This window comes from Corvus brachyrhynchos, unplaced genomic scaffold (genome assembly GCF_000691975.1).
Source record: "Corvus brachyrhynchos isolate BGI_N302 unplaced genomic scaffold, ASM69197v1 scaffold17, whole genome shotgun sequence".
NCBI classification, from domain to species: Eukaryota; Metazoa; Chordata; class Aves; order Passeriformes; family Corvidae; genus Corvus; species Corvus brachyrhynchos.
The window spans coordinates 3,655,986-3,674,025 of record NW_008240046.1 but is presented as its reverse complement, the minus strand read 5'-3'; the positions used below and the strand labels follow the sequence as shown (position 1 = coordinate 3,674,025).

General features: G+C 41.2%; 1 protein-coding gene across 16 annotated transcripts in view; it reads left to right on the top strand.

Moving 5' to 3' along the window:
* APBB2 (amyloid beta precursor protein binding family B member 2) overlaps positions 1-18,040 on the top strand; it is a 171,661-nt gene that overhangs the window by 148,961 nt on the left and 4,660 nt on the right. For 7 of the 16 annotated variants that reach the window (XM_017744427.1, XM_017744428.1, XM_017744429.1 and 4 more), the window contains 6 exons: positions 1,138-1,143; positions 12,451-12,565; positions 15,053-15,140; positions 16,224-16,307; positions 16,799-16,914; positions 17,686-17,865. In XM_017744427.1, coding sequence (XP_017599916.1) covers positions 1,138-1,143; positions 12,451-12,565; positions 15,053-15,140; positions 16,224-16,307; positions 16,799-16,914; positions 17,686-17,865 — 589 coding nt within the window. The remainder of the gene's footprint in view (positions 1-1,137; positions 1,144-12,450; positions 12,566-15,052; positions 15,141-16,223; positions 16,308-16,798; positions 16,915-17,685; positions 17,866-18,040) is intronic. The other 9 variants (XM_017744431.1, XM_008641395.2, XM_008641393.2 and 6 more) reach the window with 3 other exon arrangements.

The window sequence follows — 18,040 nt, the reverse complement described above, 5'->3', positions numbered from 1 at the left end:
AGATAAGCCCTTAAAAAAGGGAAGTTGTGAGGTGCATGCAGGAGGCAGGAGTGGGAGAGCAGGACTAAGTAGCTCCCTTCTGAGAATCGCCATTGTCCCTGTAGAGACACTATGCATTGCATAGAGTGGCATCCACTGTTAGAGGTGCAAAGAAGCAGGCAGCAACCCATATCCTTTCCCAGGCCTGCTAACTCTTTGTGGTCACATCCCAGGAAACTGCTTTCTTCACAGGACGAGCTCCAGAAGTACACGTGCGTGTCCCTGCCAGCTCACCCTGTTGGGGTTTCGTGGTGGCTGGCATGACCTGGAAAGCAGCAGGCTGTGGTAGGTGCCAGGACCTGCAGGGAGCCCTCTCTGTGGCTTCAGGGCAGGGGCAGGCAGAGCAGGTCTGTGGGAAGGGGCAGCAGGGCAGCCACCAGCCAGGGAAGCTTGTGCCTCTCCTGCCTGCCTTTGCCTGTGGGAGGGGGGTGTTGCTTAAGTCATACCAAGAGTTAGTGGTTGCTGAAGTGTTTTACAAATGAAGGTGTGTGGTGATTTTATACATCCTGGCTTCATGGAAGGTTGCTCCACAGGCTGTCACTTCTTCAGGGTGCAACTTCCAGAGGACCCCAAGTGACCTTGGGGCATGAGCTTTTGTTTTTGGAAAAGGCATTAAAAAAACTGATGACAATCTTTCTACTCTTTCAGTTTAAACAATGTAAGGTTTGCACAACCTGAAGAATTATTCTTGTTTCTTTTGTCAGTGTCTGCTGTAAAAAGTGTTATTTTGGAAAAAGGAAGGTTCACATACTTTCTGTGTCTATTTATGCTTTCTGCATACTACTTCCCGGACTTGTGTGTGGTATTTTAAGCTTTATTACCTCCCACTGTTGATATGTCTGCACTGCCTCAGCTGATGCCTGTTGGCTTCACCGCATGTTTCCAAAAATACAAACTTCAGAGCAACTAGATTCAATGAAAAAGGGTGTCAAAAGGAAATAGTGGCCGTATGCTTAGATACGCTGTGCTACAAACAAACAGTGTGTGTTAAATGTACAGCACTTTTCAGCTACCCTGTGTTATCATATGCTGGAGCTCTCTCTGCTTCAGTGCTTTCTAACTTGCTCTTTCTGTTTCTTCATGCTTCCCTGGATTCAGAGAGAGGTAAATGATTTTCGTTTTTCCATTTTTGTGTTTATCCTTCTGGCGTGCACTGAAAAATGTTGTATGGGTTGGCTTGTATCAGTGAAGCCCAACTTCAGTGAGTAAATTCATAACTGTCATCTTTTCACCTTGCTATTAACAGAATTGTCCAGTTGATATTGGCTGTTGTTTGTTTTGGGGTTTTTTCCTCAGGTCACAAACCCTCTAACAATAGAACAGTTCAAAATCATGCGATGCAGTGGGTTTTAATATTTGCTTCTTGTCTTGGGATTTAAATTTAGATGATGATGTTCTCTGGAATCTGAAATGCAAGACAGTAGTGTTAAAATCCCAGCTTTTATTTAAAATGTTTTAAAAACATGATCCTAAGAGCAGGGGATTTAAGAGCTAAGTTTAGCAAGATTTGGAAAAGTAAACGTTTATTTTCTATTTCTGGCATTTGTTTTGGGTCCGTCTGGGTTGCTTGCTTGCCTTTTTAAGTTTGAAGAAAAGTTGTTCCCAGTATGTTTGATTTGTTTGGATGTACAAAGGAATCATTTGGAATTCTCTACAATGCTTCCTGTTTCATGGGCGCACAGACAGTAAGGCATTGTAGTCAGGTGCTTTGCAGCACAAGGGCTGCAGCCACTCCAAAGGCTCTTAGCAATAGAATTGCATCCCTCAGATGAGATTTGGGGTTTGTTTGCTCTTCTAAATTGCAAAAACTTGAAAGTGGGACTGGGTGGAAGGAATGTGGTTTAGAGATGCAGACTATTCCTCATGTTTGCTTTGTGGAATACAATGAGAATGGTTTTCAGGCCTGACTTAATTTTAATCAATTCTTTAGGCAGTGTTGGCCTAGGGAAATATTTGAACTTTCTTGATTATGGCTTTGCAATCTAATGTAGGTTTCATGCATGTGGGGAAGCAATGATCCTCCCAGCTTAGCACTGGCAAAAGTGTGCTTCAAGCAGATTCATGGGTAGTGTCTCTGCACAACTGCTGTGTTCTGCATCTGAATAATAAAGAGCGAAGGAGAACTAGGAAGCCTTGTTTATAAAACAAATCACACTGGAGAGATTAACTATTCTGGTGTAGTCTGCTGTCTTCAGTTAAATCTGTTATAGTGCTTTGAGCATCTCAACTTGATGTATTTCTTTATTAAATCTTTAGATATTCCTTTTAAACAAAAGCCCTTGTCTTCCAATTAGATCTGGAAGACAGAAGCATTGTCAAAAATATCTAAATACTAATTTGTCAAAGTCAAATGTACAGGATCTGCTTCAAAGAGGCTGTTCAGAGGTTCACAGGCATAATAACACGTTCATTTACTAAAGGAAATTCAGGATTCATCAGACTGGCCATCCTGAGGAGTTAAACCACCACTTTACAATGTTGCAAGGGAGAAGCAGCAACTATAATGGCCTTGACAAACTACCTCATTTGTATGCCTTTTCTTTGAAAACTGCTGCACAGGATAGGAAGGCAGCCCCCTGCCCATGCACATTTCAAAAATATTGTGAAATAGTTAAGCAAAACACCCTGAAACATTTGTGTTGACCAAGTCAGTGGCCAGTGATTTTCATACGATCTGTCCCAGAAGTTCTGTCTTTTGTTAGATCCATCTATCAAACAAGCAGAGGTCTAAGCTACTGATTGACTTTTCAGTTTGCCATGCCTGTCTAGCAGTTGTTGAGCAGCAGTAAGCCCCATCTGAGCCCCAGGCACCAGCTGGATGTGACACACTGTTAGCTGGGCCCCCTTGGGCTGCCAGTCCTACAGGAGCACAGTTCCCAGGGCACCCCCTTGGTGGTGACCACAGCACAAATCATAGACTGTCCTTCTTGCCATGATGGTGGTGCTTTGGCCATGTGACTGGGAGGTCAGGCTGGGAATGAGGACCAGCATGGGACATATATTTAACCTGTACAATCTGTACTGTTGTCACTGTGCTAACAGAGCTCATGGATCTGTGCTTTGACATGACTCCAGTTAATGCAAATCTCTGGCCCTTTGCAGGAGTAGAATAAAGCCCTTGGTAGCAGAGAGGGAAATGATTTGTAACATATCAGAGCCACCTTGCTTGCTAGTGAGGCAGTGGTGGCCAGGCTGACAGGACTCCTGTCCCCTCTGCACAGGAGAAGGTGCTGGGCAGCACTGAGACCTGGAGCCCGTCTGGGGGACCGGCTTTTGCAGCTGCATAAGGATCAGGGGGCAGGAAGGAAATTGGAGTGAAAGTCATAGCAAATGCTTTCAGGCTTGGAAGTGCTGGGCTCTGAGGGGCTGAGCTGGGTATCAGACGCATCAGCTCCGAGAGGGCTTTAACAAATTTTGGAAGCACACAGAACTGTGGCAATGATAAGACATCAAAGAAAAACCAGCAGCTGTGAGTTTTAGGGCTGCCAGATTAAAGCCTCTGAGTATCACACAAAGTAGCCATAGCTCCTCCTTCAGAGTTAGCAAGTGACATTATCAAGGAATGAAGCAAACAGCCTTTCAGCAGGGGATAATTTGCCCTACAAACTTTATGCTTGAATTAGAAAAACAAGCTACACTCTGTCAATGCCAGACCATTTGAGGAGAATTTATTAAAATGCAGAATAGATGTTTTGCTGCAAGGAAATCCATTTTCAAACTGTGTAAAAACTGAAATAAGAAAAGTCTCCAAAAAATCTCTTCTTGGGGAGGGCATTTTAACTACTTGGATCCAAAATTCATCACCAGGGTAATGTCTTGGTAGCCAAGGGTACCATTCTGGGTTGTAGCAGGAGAGCGGCTGAAGAGGTAGAGGAGCTCTTTGAGTTGAAGTTCTTGGAGTGCAGAAAAATCGGAAGGCTTTCATGTGTGTTTAGGATTTCTCGCAACTGTCAGAAACACAGGGAAAATTCTTTCTCCCCCACATCTCTTCCAGCTCTCATCACTGATGAGAGAATGGTGGATGTGGTTACTGTATAAGAGAAATGGGAAGGAGAAGACTCTTGGGAGTAGTTATTTTCCTTCCTCCTCATCTGGGATTTGATTCCAAAATGTTGGGTGCATAGTTACCTGGAGAAGGGGCTGTGAGTTTCATTTGGAACGTGTGGAAGGGAAGCAGTGGTTTCACTCGGTATCTAATAGTTGAAAGGTCCTCAGTAAATCTTTTACAAAAAGATTTTGCAGCATTTGTGAATGCTGCTTGTTTCATCTAGTTATCGTTTTCTTACCTTTGGATTTTTCTCCCTAACTTTGCTAGTTCCTTGGTGTGACCATAATAAAAAGACAAGTGACCTGAACAGAGTCACAAACATTATTTCAGCTATAAGCCATTCTCCTTTTCTCTATGTGAATAAGAAGTCTGGATTAAAAGCCTGAAATGTTAATCCAGAGGATCTGTAATTTCTAACATACATATTACTGCAGGGTTTCTTGCACCTTATCTTCTCTTCTTCTAGTATCATTCATGATGCTAGAATATCTGTGTCATGGAAAAACCCCACCCAAGGATGGTCTTGATGGCATTATATTTACCTGCTTTTATCATGTGCCTCCTCTCCCTTCTCTTGCTTTTCTCCTCCTCTGTCCCCATGGACATTCAAGTGTTGACAGTGAATGGCAACCTCCTGCCAGGTGCCTCTGACGTGCTCTGCTGTAGTGGTGGTTGCTCTCCCCGTCCTGTTTCCTGCTTTCGTAAGTCTCTGGTCAGCTGTTTGTAGGAAAGCAATGTGAAGTCTGAAAGTTATAGACTCGGGAGATGGTTTCTCCACAGCCTGACATATCTGTTCTGTGGCCCTGCAGTCACAGAAGTCTATACACCAGTACAGAGAAATCATCTTCTGTAGGCTATTCTGGATGAATTTCAATCAATTTTAAGACAAACCAAGAGAATATAATTTTCTGGTTCAAGGATTCTTGTTACAATTTGTAATACATAAATCTGTAAAGAAATGTACATTTTCCTGCATGTGTATCATTTTAATGTAGGTGTTTTAAATAGCAGCAATTTAATTTTATTGAGAATAGTAAAAAATTTCATTTCATACTTTAGGGCTAGGATATTAGGGGTTTTTAACCAAAAAAAAACAAAAAAAGGATTAATGCACTTCTACATTTTTCTACAGTTCTTTGAAGAAATAAGTTTATAATGAGAAGGTAATGAAGGATGTGTGACTCTCTTAAGCTGTACTTAATTGGGATGCCTCCTAGGACTTTAGCCTAATAGTGGCAAATGGTTATAACTGCTACTCAAACAGGACAGCATTAGCATAAATTGCTTTTAATGTGATTATATTCATCCAAGGTTGAGCAGCTAAGTGATGCTTAGCCAGGTGTTAAATAGGTATGACTATCTAAGGTTTAGTCAATGACTGTAGACATTTGCCAATTAAAGAGAGTAAAAGAGCAAATAAAAATTAAATTCCCTTCTACTTAGCACCTTACATTGTCTTTTCAACTCTCAAAATTGCTTTTTTAAATGTCTTTCTCTAGTCCTGTATTCTTTCAAAATAAATTACTACTAAATTTTTAACTGTTCAGCAGAACCAGTCTTACCCACTCTTGCACAAAATACTTCTTATCTATTTTTCTGTTTTTCTAGCTTCTGTCCAGAATACTGATTTATATCCAGTTCCTATAACTGGAAAATTATTAATGGATGATGTAGTACATGTGCAAATGATTAAAAAAAATTTTAAATTACTTTCTATGCAGAACCCCTTCTCCATAATCCTGTATCGACAGAAGTGTTGCACTTGTGTTACAAAGTTTCAGGAGTACACAGCTTTTTTTGCAACATCATTCTCCTACTAAACACCTTGCTGCTCTCTCCACTGACATGGAATGAAATTTTACCCAGAGCTGTCATTCAGATCCCACAGATTTCATGTGCACACACACTCCATGGAGACAGAGATTCATCCAGCTGGATGAGATGTGTTAACCCTGTGTTAGCTCTCTATCCAGCCATGGCCTTAGTAATGGCTTTTAAATTTCTTTTTTCACTTGTTTTCCCAGCAGAATGTAAAGATAGGGGAGTGGTAAGAGGAGGCATTTGGCCTTTTCCATAAATTTCTATTGCAAACACGTCGCTCAGCACTTCTTCATTATCCCAGGGGCCTGTTGCACATAAATCTCACTTAAATGTTAATCAGCTTCAAGTGAGCTGCAGTCAAATGAAGGTTTATAGATGAAGCAACTCAGAAGGGATCTGAAGTGGAAGAAGAATCAGAGACTGGTCTTCTGGCTTACTTGGGAAACTTTTCCTATGTTTTATTGTTGCTGTAGGAAGCAGATACTCTGAAATCCTCAGAAAGCCATACCTTTCTTGTCCAAGAGGAACCGTGGAGCTCCATTTTCCAAATGCCTAGAAATGCCTGAAGCAAGGAACTTTTCCTATGTTTTATTGTTGCTGTAGGAAGCAGATACTCTGAAATCCTCAGAAAGCCATACCTTTCTTGTCCAAGAGGAACCGTGGAGCTCCATTTTCCAAATGCCTAGAAATGCCTGAAGCAAGGCTGCAAGGCTCCCACTGGCAGTGGAGGAGCTGCCCCCAGCCAGTACCCCCATCTCCAGGTCTTGGCTGCTGGGCTGCCATGTAGGGCCACTGGTGCAAGCACACGGGCATGTAGGTGACTTCCATGAATTAATGGTATCAGTGATACTGTCTGTGCACTGCCAGAAGGGGGAAGGATTGTTTTTGTGCTAGTTTTGATTGATGATTTGAAAACAGATGGTGCTGGCAGGGTTGAGTGTGATGTGGTACCACAGGTTTAGAAGAATTCACATTTCATACTTTGTCTCAGTAGATACAGGCCCTGATCATCTAAAGGTTTATGTATATTCACAATCCATGAACGTAATTAGCTGATTTACTTTGTTCAAGCTGTTCAGGTGCTTAAAGTGAAACACTGGTGTGTGAGTCTGCAACACCACCACGAGGGTTTTATTAGCTCTCAGTACTTGAAACTGATGTACTGGCTGGTGTGTCATTTTCTTCTGTAATTGTGCTATACAGCCTTGTTTATGACTGCATACCATTACAAGCAGAAATATTTACAGAAGCTGCAGGACCGAGTGCTGGAGAGGCTCGACACAAGCCTTACATGCAGCACTTGTGGAACTGAGGCGTGGGCCAGGTGGTCCTGGCAGCTCCTTCCCAGCACCCACCAACAACCCTGTGGGCAGAAAATGGCATTTCTGGAACTTCTACAAGTGACTAAATGTGCGTGGCATTTCACAGAACAAAGATGAGACTTTCCTCACAGCCTCAGGGGCTTGCCAGGCCACACCCTGGAGCCTTTGCTGCATACAGTGGGGCATCATTGTTTCTTCAACGAGAACTCCAGTATCAATACAGGCTGGGGAATGAAGGGATTAAGGAGCCCTGCCAAGGACTTGGAGGTGCTGGTGAATGAGAGCAATGTGGACTTGCAGCCCAGCCCAGAAAGCCAAGCATGTTGTGGGCTGCATCAAAAGAAACATGGCCATCAAGTGAGTGAGGTGAGTGTCCCTCTCTGCTCTAGACTTGTGAGACCCCACCTAGAGTGCAGTGTCCAGCTCTGGAGTCCTCAGCACAGGAAAGACATGGACCTGTGGGATAGGGTCCAGAAGAGGGCCATGAAGATGATCAGAGGAGTGGAGCATCTCTGCTGTGAAGACAGGCTGAGAAAGCTGGGTTTGTCCAGCCTGGAGAAGAGGTCTCTTGGTGTTACAACTCCACCCCTGAAGGCAGGGTAACTGAGGTTCTTGTTAATAGATCACTTGGAGCAGATGAGAGTGAAATGACACTGAATGACCAGTGTTTAAACAAAAGTATGAAAATATCACTTAAGAAAATATATAAGGAAGAGAGAAGAGAAGATGGAGAGTAAAGATACCACCACCCATAGATCCAGCAACAAAACTGCAATTTTGGTATTCATTGGTCAACGTGATGGTCACAGTCTTGATCCATCAGGGGTGGAGGTACCCCCCAAAACAAAAAATTCAATGGGTTAATATACATTCAGGTTCAGGTGGGAATGCCCAGGTACCTCCCCCGGGGAGGGAGTTTTATACTGCCTGATGCAACACTGTGGATCATGGCCAGTCCTCTGATGGACGGCCTCAATAATGAGCCTTGGGGTGTTCTGGTTTTTTTTTAGCAGGGCATGTTGTGATACGACAAGGGATAATGGTTTTAAACTAAAAGAGGGTCAATTCACACTAGATATAAGGAAGGAATTTTTTATGATGAAGTGGTGGAATGCTGGAACAGGATTCCCAGAGAGGTGATGGATGTCCCATCCATGGAAACATTCAAGGTCAGGTTAGATGGGACTTTGAGCAACCTGTTCTAGCTGAAGATCTCCCTGCTCACTGTGGGAGCACTGGACTAGATGATCTTTCTTTTAAATCCTCCCATCTCTTTATACTCAAATAATTTTAAAAAAAGAAAAGTCCTGCAGTCCTGCAGCAGGCCTTAGGTATCCTATATGTAGGGCTGCTACCAGCTCCATCAGAAAATCAATACATTGCATCTTGAGTAACATTTTTGTGGCTGTCATCTGCTCTGTGGCAAGTGCAGAGCACATCTGTCTTACCAGGACTGTTGTCATCCTTCTCTTGCAGGGACCACTGGGTTGCAGGCCCTTCTTCGGCACGACTAAAGTGGCAGATGAGTCTCCTTTTCACCTGCAGTGTCCAACTACAGATACTGCATCCATAACACTCATCAGACTCCTCCCTGCCCTTGCCACAGGTCTTACCTTTCAGAGTGGTTACTGAGCTGGGCCCTGCACAGTGGCTCATTCATTTGGCTGTCATTAACCTTCCAGGAACAGAGAAATGTTCTTGCTGAAAAGTGGGCAAGCTCCTTACTGTCAGTGTTGCCCTCCACATTGCTCTCTTTGTTCAGAAAAGTAAATTGAGACTTGAGAGAAAAGCTCAAGATTCAGCAGGCCATCCCCAGTCGAACTCTCTGCCCTTAAAATGCTGCTGAAAATACTTCTATCAAAGATGTTTCCCACTTATGGGGCATAATTATAAGTTGTGTTCCTTTACAGCCAAAATCTTTGATCATGACAGAATTCAGTCTTAAGTTTAATAGAGTTTTAATTTTTTGACTTATTTTTATCTCCACAGTCCTTTGAGTCCTACTTCCACTGGGAGATAACGTGCTGACTAAACACATTTAGTTCTACCTTACAGATTCCCATAAGGCTGAAAACCCTTGCAGTTGAGCTTGGATCTCAGATACACTCTCTGCAAGGTGAGATTTACTGTGGCCTCAGGGGTTGTTCCATGTATCAGGAACTTGGCAGCACAGTGGAGATGGCCTGCCTGATGTGGCTTCCCACAGCAAAGCAATGTAGTTCATTGAGGAAGTCTTGGTGTGCCAGGGCATTGCCAGAGCTACTCATCAAAGGTTGGACCACAATTTCTTGGGCTGTTACAAGTGGATTTTGCTGGCAATGTGTTATGTCCTCCAAGCCCTAATGACTTGCTTTGATGGCTTTGTCCCATCTTAGCTTTTACTGACAGTAAAATAAGGTTCTAACAGATAGCTGTATGGCTAACAGAAGGGACAGGTTATCTTCTGGCTGTGTGCAACTCCTCCAGAGTGCTGGCCTTACAATTGGAAATCCTGGATTTGGACAGCCTCCTCAGGACGTGCAGATTTCTGTTTATTCAAACAGGTTTCTGTGCAGTGCAAGCAGCTTGGCAAAACAACACAGGATGCTCTTCCTGGGATCATTTTGTAAAGGAATGCATAAATCACCTGTTTTCAAGTCCTCGAAGGAATAGTATTGCTTTGAGGTAACTGCTTGCAAATGGTAGTAAATAACCACGTAATGGTCAATAGATGACTTTCAATTTTATTTTAAGTTAATGCAAACACAGGTTTCAGCTACTTTCTGCCTTCTGAAAGAATGGACCTTGATCCAGTAATAAAGTGTGCACAGCACTCTGGTTTTTTATGCTGTCTTTGCTACCTGCCAGTGATGGTCACTGCCAGCAAGCTTTTCTTGTATGTAAAGTGGGGGGAAGTCTTATTGTAGTTATGGTAGAAAATCCATGTCTGTTAAGTGAATTATGTTTCTGTATTGCAGTTAAAGTACTTGCAGGGAACGGTATTTGGACTCAAAAATGTGAAGTCAGTAACTTAGGACATTTAAAAGATTGCAGCTAAAGCCAAGAACATGGAAAACAAAACCTGAAATGCTTAGGATTTTTGGAAATTCCTCGCCTATAGCTCTCAAACTAGTCTAGGTCTTGTCAGAGCTCAGGATATTAAATGTGGGACTTTGTGAGCCTGAGCATTTCCAGAGACCTGCCCTGCATTTCAGTAATGTTGAAAGTTTATGTCAAAAGGCGAAAGTCTCAAAGGTTTTTTTATGTGGCACCTTGTTTCATTTTTTTTCCCTGCAGCTGCTAATTTTTTATAGGCTACAGGTGATCCATACCCTCTTCTCTTGGAGTCCAACTAGGAGTCTTCAGCTTGCTTTTGAAGCATTAAGCGAGGAGGAAACCATTCTAAAGCAAGGCTTGGCACATGTCCAGATGAGCCAAAAGTGTCAGTCTTTTTCCAGGGGCAAGACTCCAGCTGAAACTCAACATGTCTGTGATCTTGCAGTTCAGAAAAAGGGAACAACATGCCAAAAGGCTCTTGTGGCCGAGGGACTTGGGGTCAGGCTGGAGCTAGGAAACCTTGGGGCATCTTGTGTAATAGACAGTACCTTCCTGGATTATTGCTTTGTGATTCTTCCTGCAGGTCATGATCAGGTGGGTAAAACACTGTCCCTCCCCAGGATGCCTGTGTGTTACATGCTGGCAGGGCAGTGCTGCAGCCACCGAGAGCTGCGTTCCCCATGCAGGAAGGGTTCAGGTGGCAGCACATTCCACATGCTGCCCCACTGCCTCCTGTCCCTGCTGTGCCCTAGTGTATGCCATTGCAGGTTGGAATGCAGCGAAATGGAGAGGGGCCTCCAGCTTCACTGTGTTTCTGCATGGTTCTGTCATGTGGAATTGCTTTCAGATCTCATCCCCTGATAATTTTGTGTGGCTTGGGTTTTTTTAAATATTATTCATCAAGCTTCAGGTTGAAAAGCACTTAGATGGAGCAACCACCTGTTCCTGTTAATGAGCAGCCCTTATATTGCAAGGGCTCATGAAGAACAAAATCTGCTGTTCAGTTAGATACAGGTACAGTACTTAACTGCAGGGCAGTGTCCACATCTCACACAGAGCAGGAAGGCCAGCAATCTGTCTGCCACAGTCTCTGATTCTCCCTGGAGAGCTTCAGTATAAAATTCTTCAATTCACGGGGCATTTAAAATGAATTTAAAAATTGGCCATCCATGCTACATTAAACCCTGCTTGGAATATTGACAGGCTTTTATATACAGAAATACTTTAGTTTATACTAGGCTAGTGGCTTAGGAATATCTCTCCTATCTCTTCACCACTTAGTCTTGCTGGTAATTATTTATGTGCAAAGCAGAAAGGTACTGAAAAGAGACTTCAGGCGTAAGAGAGGCTGGAGCAAAGTCCCAGAGAAATCGGAAGGTAGCAAGAGGGTGACAAAGTAGGAATGAGCTGTAGTTGCTTGGAGGACATGAAAAAGCAGACGTGCAAGACCAGTGAACATAGAGTCTTGTACAGTAAGGATGGCAACTGGGCAAATCCAGGCTTGTTCCTGGCTCAGTATGTATCACTTTGACTGTTTCAGAAGAGCTCCAGCTCTTAAGCAGCCTGAGAACAAATAAACCTGGTCGTGGCATTTCCTTCATCCATGCTAGAAAGCTTTACTGTGCTGCGGTGACTAGCCAGTACAGGGCAGCTTTATTTAACTTTTGAAAAAATAAGGTCAGAAATTTAGGGCAATTAGTGCAAGCAAAGCTCAGCAGGTTCACATCTCCCTTATGCAACCAGATCTCTAATTACTATCCGCATATTTTAAACACTTTATACAGTCCTTCGAAATACAATTTTTCTCTGACTACACTCTTGTGTGCTGTTTCTTGGATTTTTTTAGCAGTTGAGAGCTGCATATGTTTTCTGTCTTAATATGTAATTCTCTCCCTACTTCATCTTCAATAACATATTTGAGTAAATTTTGCTGTTTATTTACAATTGCATTTGGAATTATGGGTTGTAACTTGAGTAAGCTGGACGGTTAGGAAACCAAAATGAGCTTTTGAATTATACAGATTAAGCACGAAACTTTAGATACATGTTTCATGGGTAAGCAGTTTATTACATTTGTAGACCTGCTCTGTTGAAGGCATGTGTTTTTGAGAGTTGAGGCTGATTCTAATGTCATCAAATTTGTTCTGTATGTTTCTAATGTGTCCCTTTGTCTTGTTTACACAGAGACTTTGCTTACGTGGCAAGAGACAAAGACACAAGAATTCTGAAATGTCATGTGTTTCGATGTGACACACCTGCAAAAGCCATTGCTACAAGTTTACACGAAATCTGCTCAAAGGCAAGTGGATTTAAAATCAGCTGCGTTTGTCTGTTCAGAGGTCCCTAAGCCTTATACATGTAATCAGTGGTTGTATGCAGTGTTAGTTTAGTTTATATAACTGGCAATGAGAAACAGCACAGAGAATTTGTGAGGAAAAGAACACAAATGGATGGGAATTATGGGAGAGTGGGCATTTAGATTTGAGGAGGATGATATGTGCTTTTGATTCGACAAGTGTGTATAGAGACCAAAGGCTTTCCTGAATAATAAAGAAGCTGCAGGTTCAAAATGGAAAGAGAACACAGAGGTTCAATTAATTATAAACAATGATGTTAAACTCCATAAATGAATCAGACCTTGTTTGAATGGTGTTATTCAATGGTACTATCCTGCAGGACACAGAGGAAAATAGTTGCTAACTGTATTTAAAAAATCATGGGGGAAAAGGGGTTTAAGGTACTCTAGTTATGTATACTGGAGGATATGTTCCTGCTCTGATAGTGTTGTCCATAATACTGGGGAGGAGTGTTCTTTTCGGTCATTCTACCTTACAGATTTGACACCATTCCCTGGCTATTAATTTTGGTTTTCTTGGATGATCAGTTAAGAGTGTCCTCTGTACAGTCATTTAATGCATCAGCAACAATGCAGCACATCCTTTACAGAGGGCAATCTGATTGAAGTGCTTTACAAAGAGGAAGTTAAAACTAATCTACTTGAAACTCTTCTTTTATTTTTTGTTGAGATGTGGTGGATTTGAGACTGCCCCTTTTTAAAAATATCATGTTGCTCTTTTTGGTTTTCCTTAAAGCATGTTAGTTTGCATCACGGAAAAAGTGGGCTGTGGGGATGAATAACCTTATCAGTTATCCCTGTGTAACTTGTCTCGTCATGAGTCACAGCTCTTCTAGAAATGCTAGTCAGAAAACCTTCAGGTTTTAAAATTCTGCTGTATGACTGTCATTTGCTTTTTACATTTTGTCTTCATGTTAGTGAATGGAATCAGTGATGCCAAATCCTCCTCTGTAGCCAGTTGCATAGGCTAAAAATTTTTTGGTTTTGCAACACTGAAGACATGGTACTGAACTTTTTTGTGGTGTTTCATGCAAGCAAGGTTGAGTCTTTACACAGGGTGCATACTGTAACCCTCTGGGCACCACAGTTATGCCTGAGGCAGAAGGTAGCCCATCAACTGTGCAAAGCCTGGCAGGTTTGTCCAGGTTTGGGTGCCAGAGGGAGTGCCAGTGGCAGCACTCGGGGAGCTGCTCAGGTTGGTCAAGGAGCTGCAGGCTATGCTTGGTGAATTTTAACATCAGCACTGCAGCAGTGGCTGACTGGAGACCTGTTACGTTCTTCCCAGTTATCCTCCAACTCCCCAACTCACACAGATGTTTCCAGCAAGTCTAGCAGGGAAAAACATGCTACACAGGCCCTACCACTGCTGCTTTTATCCTGTAAGGTCAACATCAAGTAAATGCCATGGTAGCTTTACACAGGAATATCAGAAAGGGAGTAGAGCTGTCACATAAGTAACTATGACATGAAACTTCTGACACTAATTTTGGATAAGAGAACAACTAGGCATTTAAAATCATAGCTAACAGTAACACAGTTAATTCAGCAATAGATGTAATCCTGATCCAGGAAAACACTTGGCTTGTGTTCACATGCTGTACCTCTTTACTGGGTCAGGGTTTCTTCCTAAGCTACTGTGTATAATTTTTCATCAGAGGGCAGGAATATTCCCATATGTCCCTGCAACAGAAAATACTTTCAGAATATAAAACCTAAAAAAAAAAAGGAGGAGGGCAGAGGAGAGAAATTTGCTAGAAGCATTTTCAGACCAAGTGTCATCTGCTGTAACACCAGTTATCTTTATAGCTTAATTACAATGAACAGTCATAACATAAAGAAGCAGATACCTATGGTTTATATACGAGCTTTGGAAAACCTCTGTTAGCTTCCCTGGATCCTTTCTCAGTCATATATTTGTAGTGAATAGCCATCCAAAATGTTTATTTACAAGTGGGGCTTTTTTCCTCTTTTGCTAGTACTACACATTTTGAGGGAAGGATATGTTGTATTTTGCACAGGATTTCTAATTCCAGAATAAACATAAAAATGGAGGAAAAAAGTTTACACAGCAGAAGATAGTTCAGAGAGGAACATGCATAATGAACACCTTCTTCTCTGTGTGTTAAATATTTATGTTTCTTGCTCTATTACTCCTCACTATAATTTTGCTCTTGATAAAAATGACTAGTTTTTTTCCTCCTCAACCTCTCTTTCATCTAGGCTTGGACACCACCTAGGTTCTTTATGTATTTAAGGAATGGTGAATGAAGTGGAGTAAAATTAAAGTTGTTAAAAGAATAACCTGCTTAGTCATGTACCTTCTGACTTATTTCAGATTTCAGAAGCTAGGGTTATAATAGGGGTAAATTTATAGTTGCTGCTGTACTATATATTTTTTTTTAAATGCTGTATTATCACTGTCTTCTTCAGATTATGGCTGAACGGAAGAATGCTAAAGCTATGGCTTGCAGCTCATTGCAAGATAGGACAAATGTCACCCTTGATGTTCCTCTGCAAGGTACTGTGTGTTACAGCTAGTATCCTCAGGATGGTGCTATTTCAGATAAGTTTTGTTTCTGATGCAGCTTTTGACCAAAATTGAGCATATTGGGGGGAGAAGTCAGGAGTGTAATCCTGCCTTTTAATTAATGTATCTGACTGGTGGTAATCTGTTCCTGTTTCACTTTAAGTATTTTTCTTGGTTATATTGACAGTTATGGACTCCTGCTCAGTTATGTCAACTTGTCCATTTCCTCTTTTATTTTGAAATGCAAGTGTTGCAAACACAGTCTTACTTATTTGTAGCTACTCAGAATATTGTCTTTTTCAAATCAAAATACCTCCTGACTTGAGACTGCACCAGTTGGCCAGATCTTCCTTAAAACCAGAATATACTCCAGTTAATAACTCGGATTCAGAAAAGCCATAGGAGAATTCCTCCTAGGTTTCAGCATCTATTTCAGCAACTTCTATTTCAGCAAGGGTGCAAGCGGGTTGTCATCCAGCTGAAGAGCCTTTTGCACACTCTACTGCATGGTAGAAGGAAGTTGCCTTTGCGTGCCATTATTAGTCATATCTTAGTAGTTGCTGTTTTGAAAGTATTTCAGGAGAACAAATACACTTTGTGTTAGCTTTACAGCAAATTATACACTTCTAGATCCACCAGGTTGTACTGAATGTCTTACTCCTAATCCATACATCAGCTTGTGCAATGGTCTGTGTAATGTGTACTGTTCAGGCAGTAGTATTGATTACTTGGAGACTGTTTAACATATTAGCAAGGATTAAAAGCAGATTCCAGATTTTACATAGTTATTGCAGTGAAACTTAGGTCTGTATATCTCAAAGACCCATTCATCTGTATTTTCTGCATTTTAATATGCCAGCCATATAATGTGATTTTATTCTTAGAATAGACCAAAAATTCCTTTAGAAATTATTGAGGCTTGTTCTTGTTAGAAGGAGTAAAAATTTATTTTAATCAATGCAATAGCATCAGAGTACAATTAATGGATAAACAGTTCTTGTTATTGATTAAATAAAAGTGTTTTTTCCTGCTGTGAATGCTGATTAACAGAAATTGACTTTTGTTCCCATGCAGTAGATTTCCCAACACCAAAGACAGAACTGGTACAGAAGTTCCACGTCCAGTACCTGGGCATGCTACCTGTAGCTAAACCTGTAGGTATGTAACACTTAAGTGAATTCCAAAGTACCTTGCTTAAATTCTAATGGTTTGTCAACTGCCAGTGCATGATTTTTGAAGGGTAGCAACTCTTCTGTTTCAGTCATATGAGTCAAGCATGAAGACATCTAATATTCAGGGCATCATATGAATATGTGTTTTGCAAACAGTATTCTGGGAGCTGCCCAGAAGGTGAAGTTTCTTTCAGCTTTCTCTGAATATGAGCTCTGCTACTAATGAGAAGGGCCCTGAAGAACTGAAACAGTACAAAAACTAAACAAGATGCTATCCTGGCTTTTTTTATATGCCAGAGGCATCTGTTTTGGTTTTTCAGATGGAGAAATACAACTTCACAATACTTTCTTCCATTATCAAATTAATTTTAATAAGACATCCAAAACAATCTGTTTTCTATACTATGTGTGAAGATAAAAAAATCTGTTATTGTTTACATATATTATTTTTCACTATTGCATTTTATTCTGTTTTAGGAATGGATACTCTGAACAATGCCATTGAAAGTCTAATGGCTTCCTCTAGCAAAGATGACTGGATGCCAGTTACCATGAATGTTGCTGATGCTACTGTCACAGTCATCAATGAAAGAGTAAGGAAGACTGTGTTGTTTTAAACACAGTTAACATAGTATGAGTGTTGAAAACCAGGAACACGGAAATGCTAGTAGGGTTAATGTAAACTAAAATTCATTTGCTTATTTTGCATTTTATTTCTTTCCAGAGTCTGCAGAGGCTCTTACTGCTCATTTCAGCTTCAGTTTTCTTTATCATTCCAAGCATCTTCTCAGAAATAAATTATTTTAAGAATTCATTAGATATTCAAATTCAGTGTTTTACTTTCCAGGAATTTTGAGCCTAAAATGTAGGTTAAACCCGAAGTAGCAATCCTAAATTCCAAACTGCATTTGCCTTATTCTTGGTACAGAAGCCAAGAGTAATATAAAAGTCTGTGTTACAGAAGAAAATGTAGAGCATTTTCCATAGAGTTTAATACAGTGAAACTTACTAATGCAGTCTTTTATATATGTCTTTCTATGAGCTACTAAACCAACATCTCTATAACATACCAGTGATAGGGGAGTATGTTTTGGGGTCATTATAGCCATGTTGTTTTGTTTCTTCACAAAACAAGCAGCTTTTAAAATGTACAACATTTTAAAATTTTGCGGTAATGCTCAAAGCCTCGGTTTTCTGGTGACAGCCTAGAAGAGGAGATCCAGCCCAGGCTTGGGCAGGCTTGGTTTATGTAGCTAGATAAGAAAGAGCTACAATACTGTAGCAGTATATCCTCCCATTGAATCGAAATTGAAAGTTCCACAGAGTATCCAGTAGTAATGATCAATCCTTTGATTTGTGACCAGAATGAAGAGGAAGTCATGGTGGAGTGTCGTGTGCGGTTCCTGTCCTTCATGGGAGTAGGCAAAGACATCCACACGTTCGCCTTCATTATGGACACGGGAAACCAGCATTTTGAGTGCCATGTTTTTTGGTGTGAACCAAATGCAGGCAATGTATCAGAAGCTGTTCAGGCTGCTTGTATGGTAAGTGAGCTTCTTCAAAGGCATCTAATAGCACTTAAGATTTTCACTGCCTCCATAAATTGTTTTTTTCAAATTTGCAGTTATATTAATTTCAAGGCAGAGAAAAGAAAGATAAAAATATGAATTTATATTATGATATATTTAATCAATTAAAATCCAAACATTTTAATGTTTA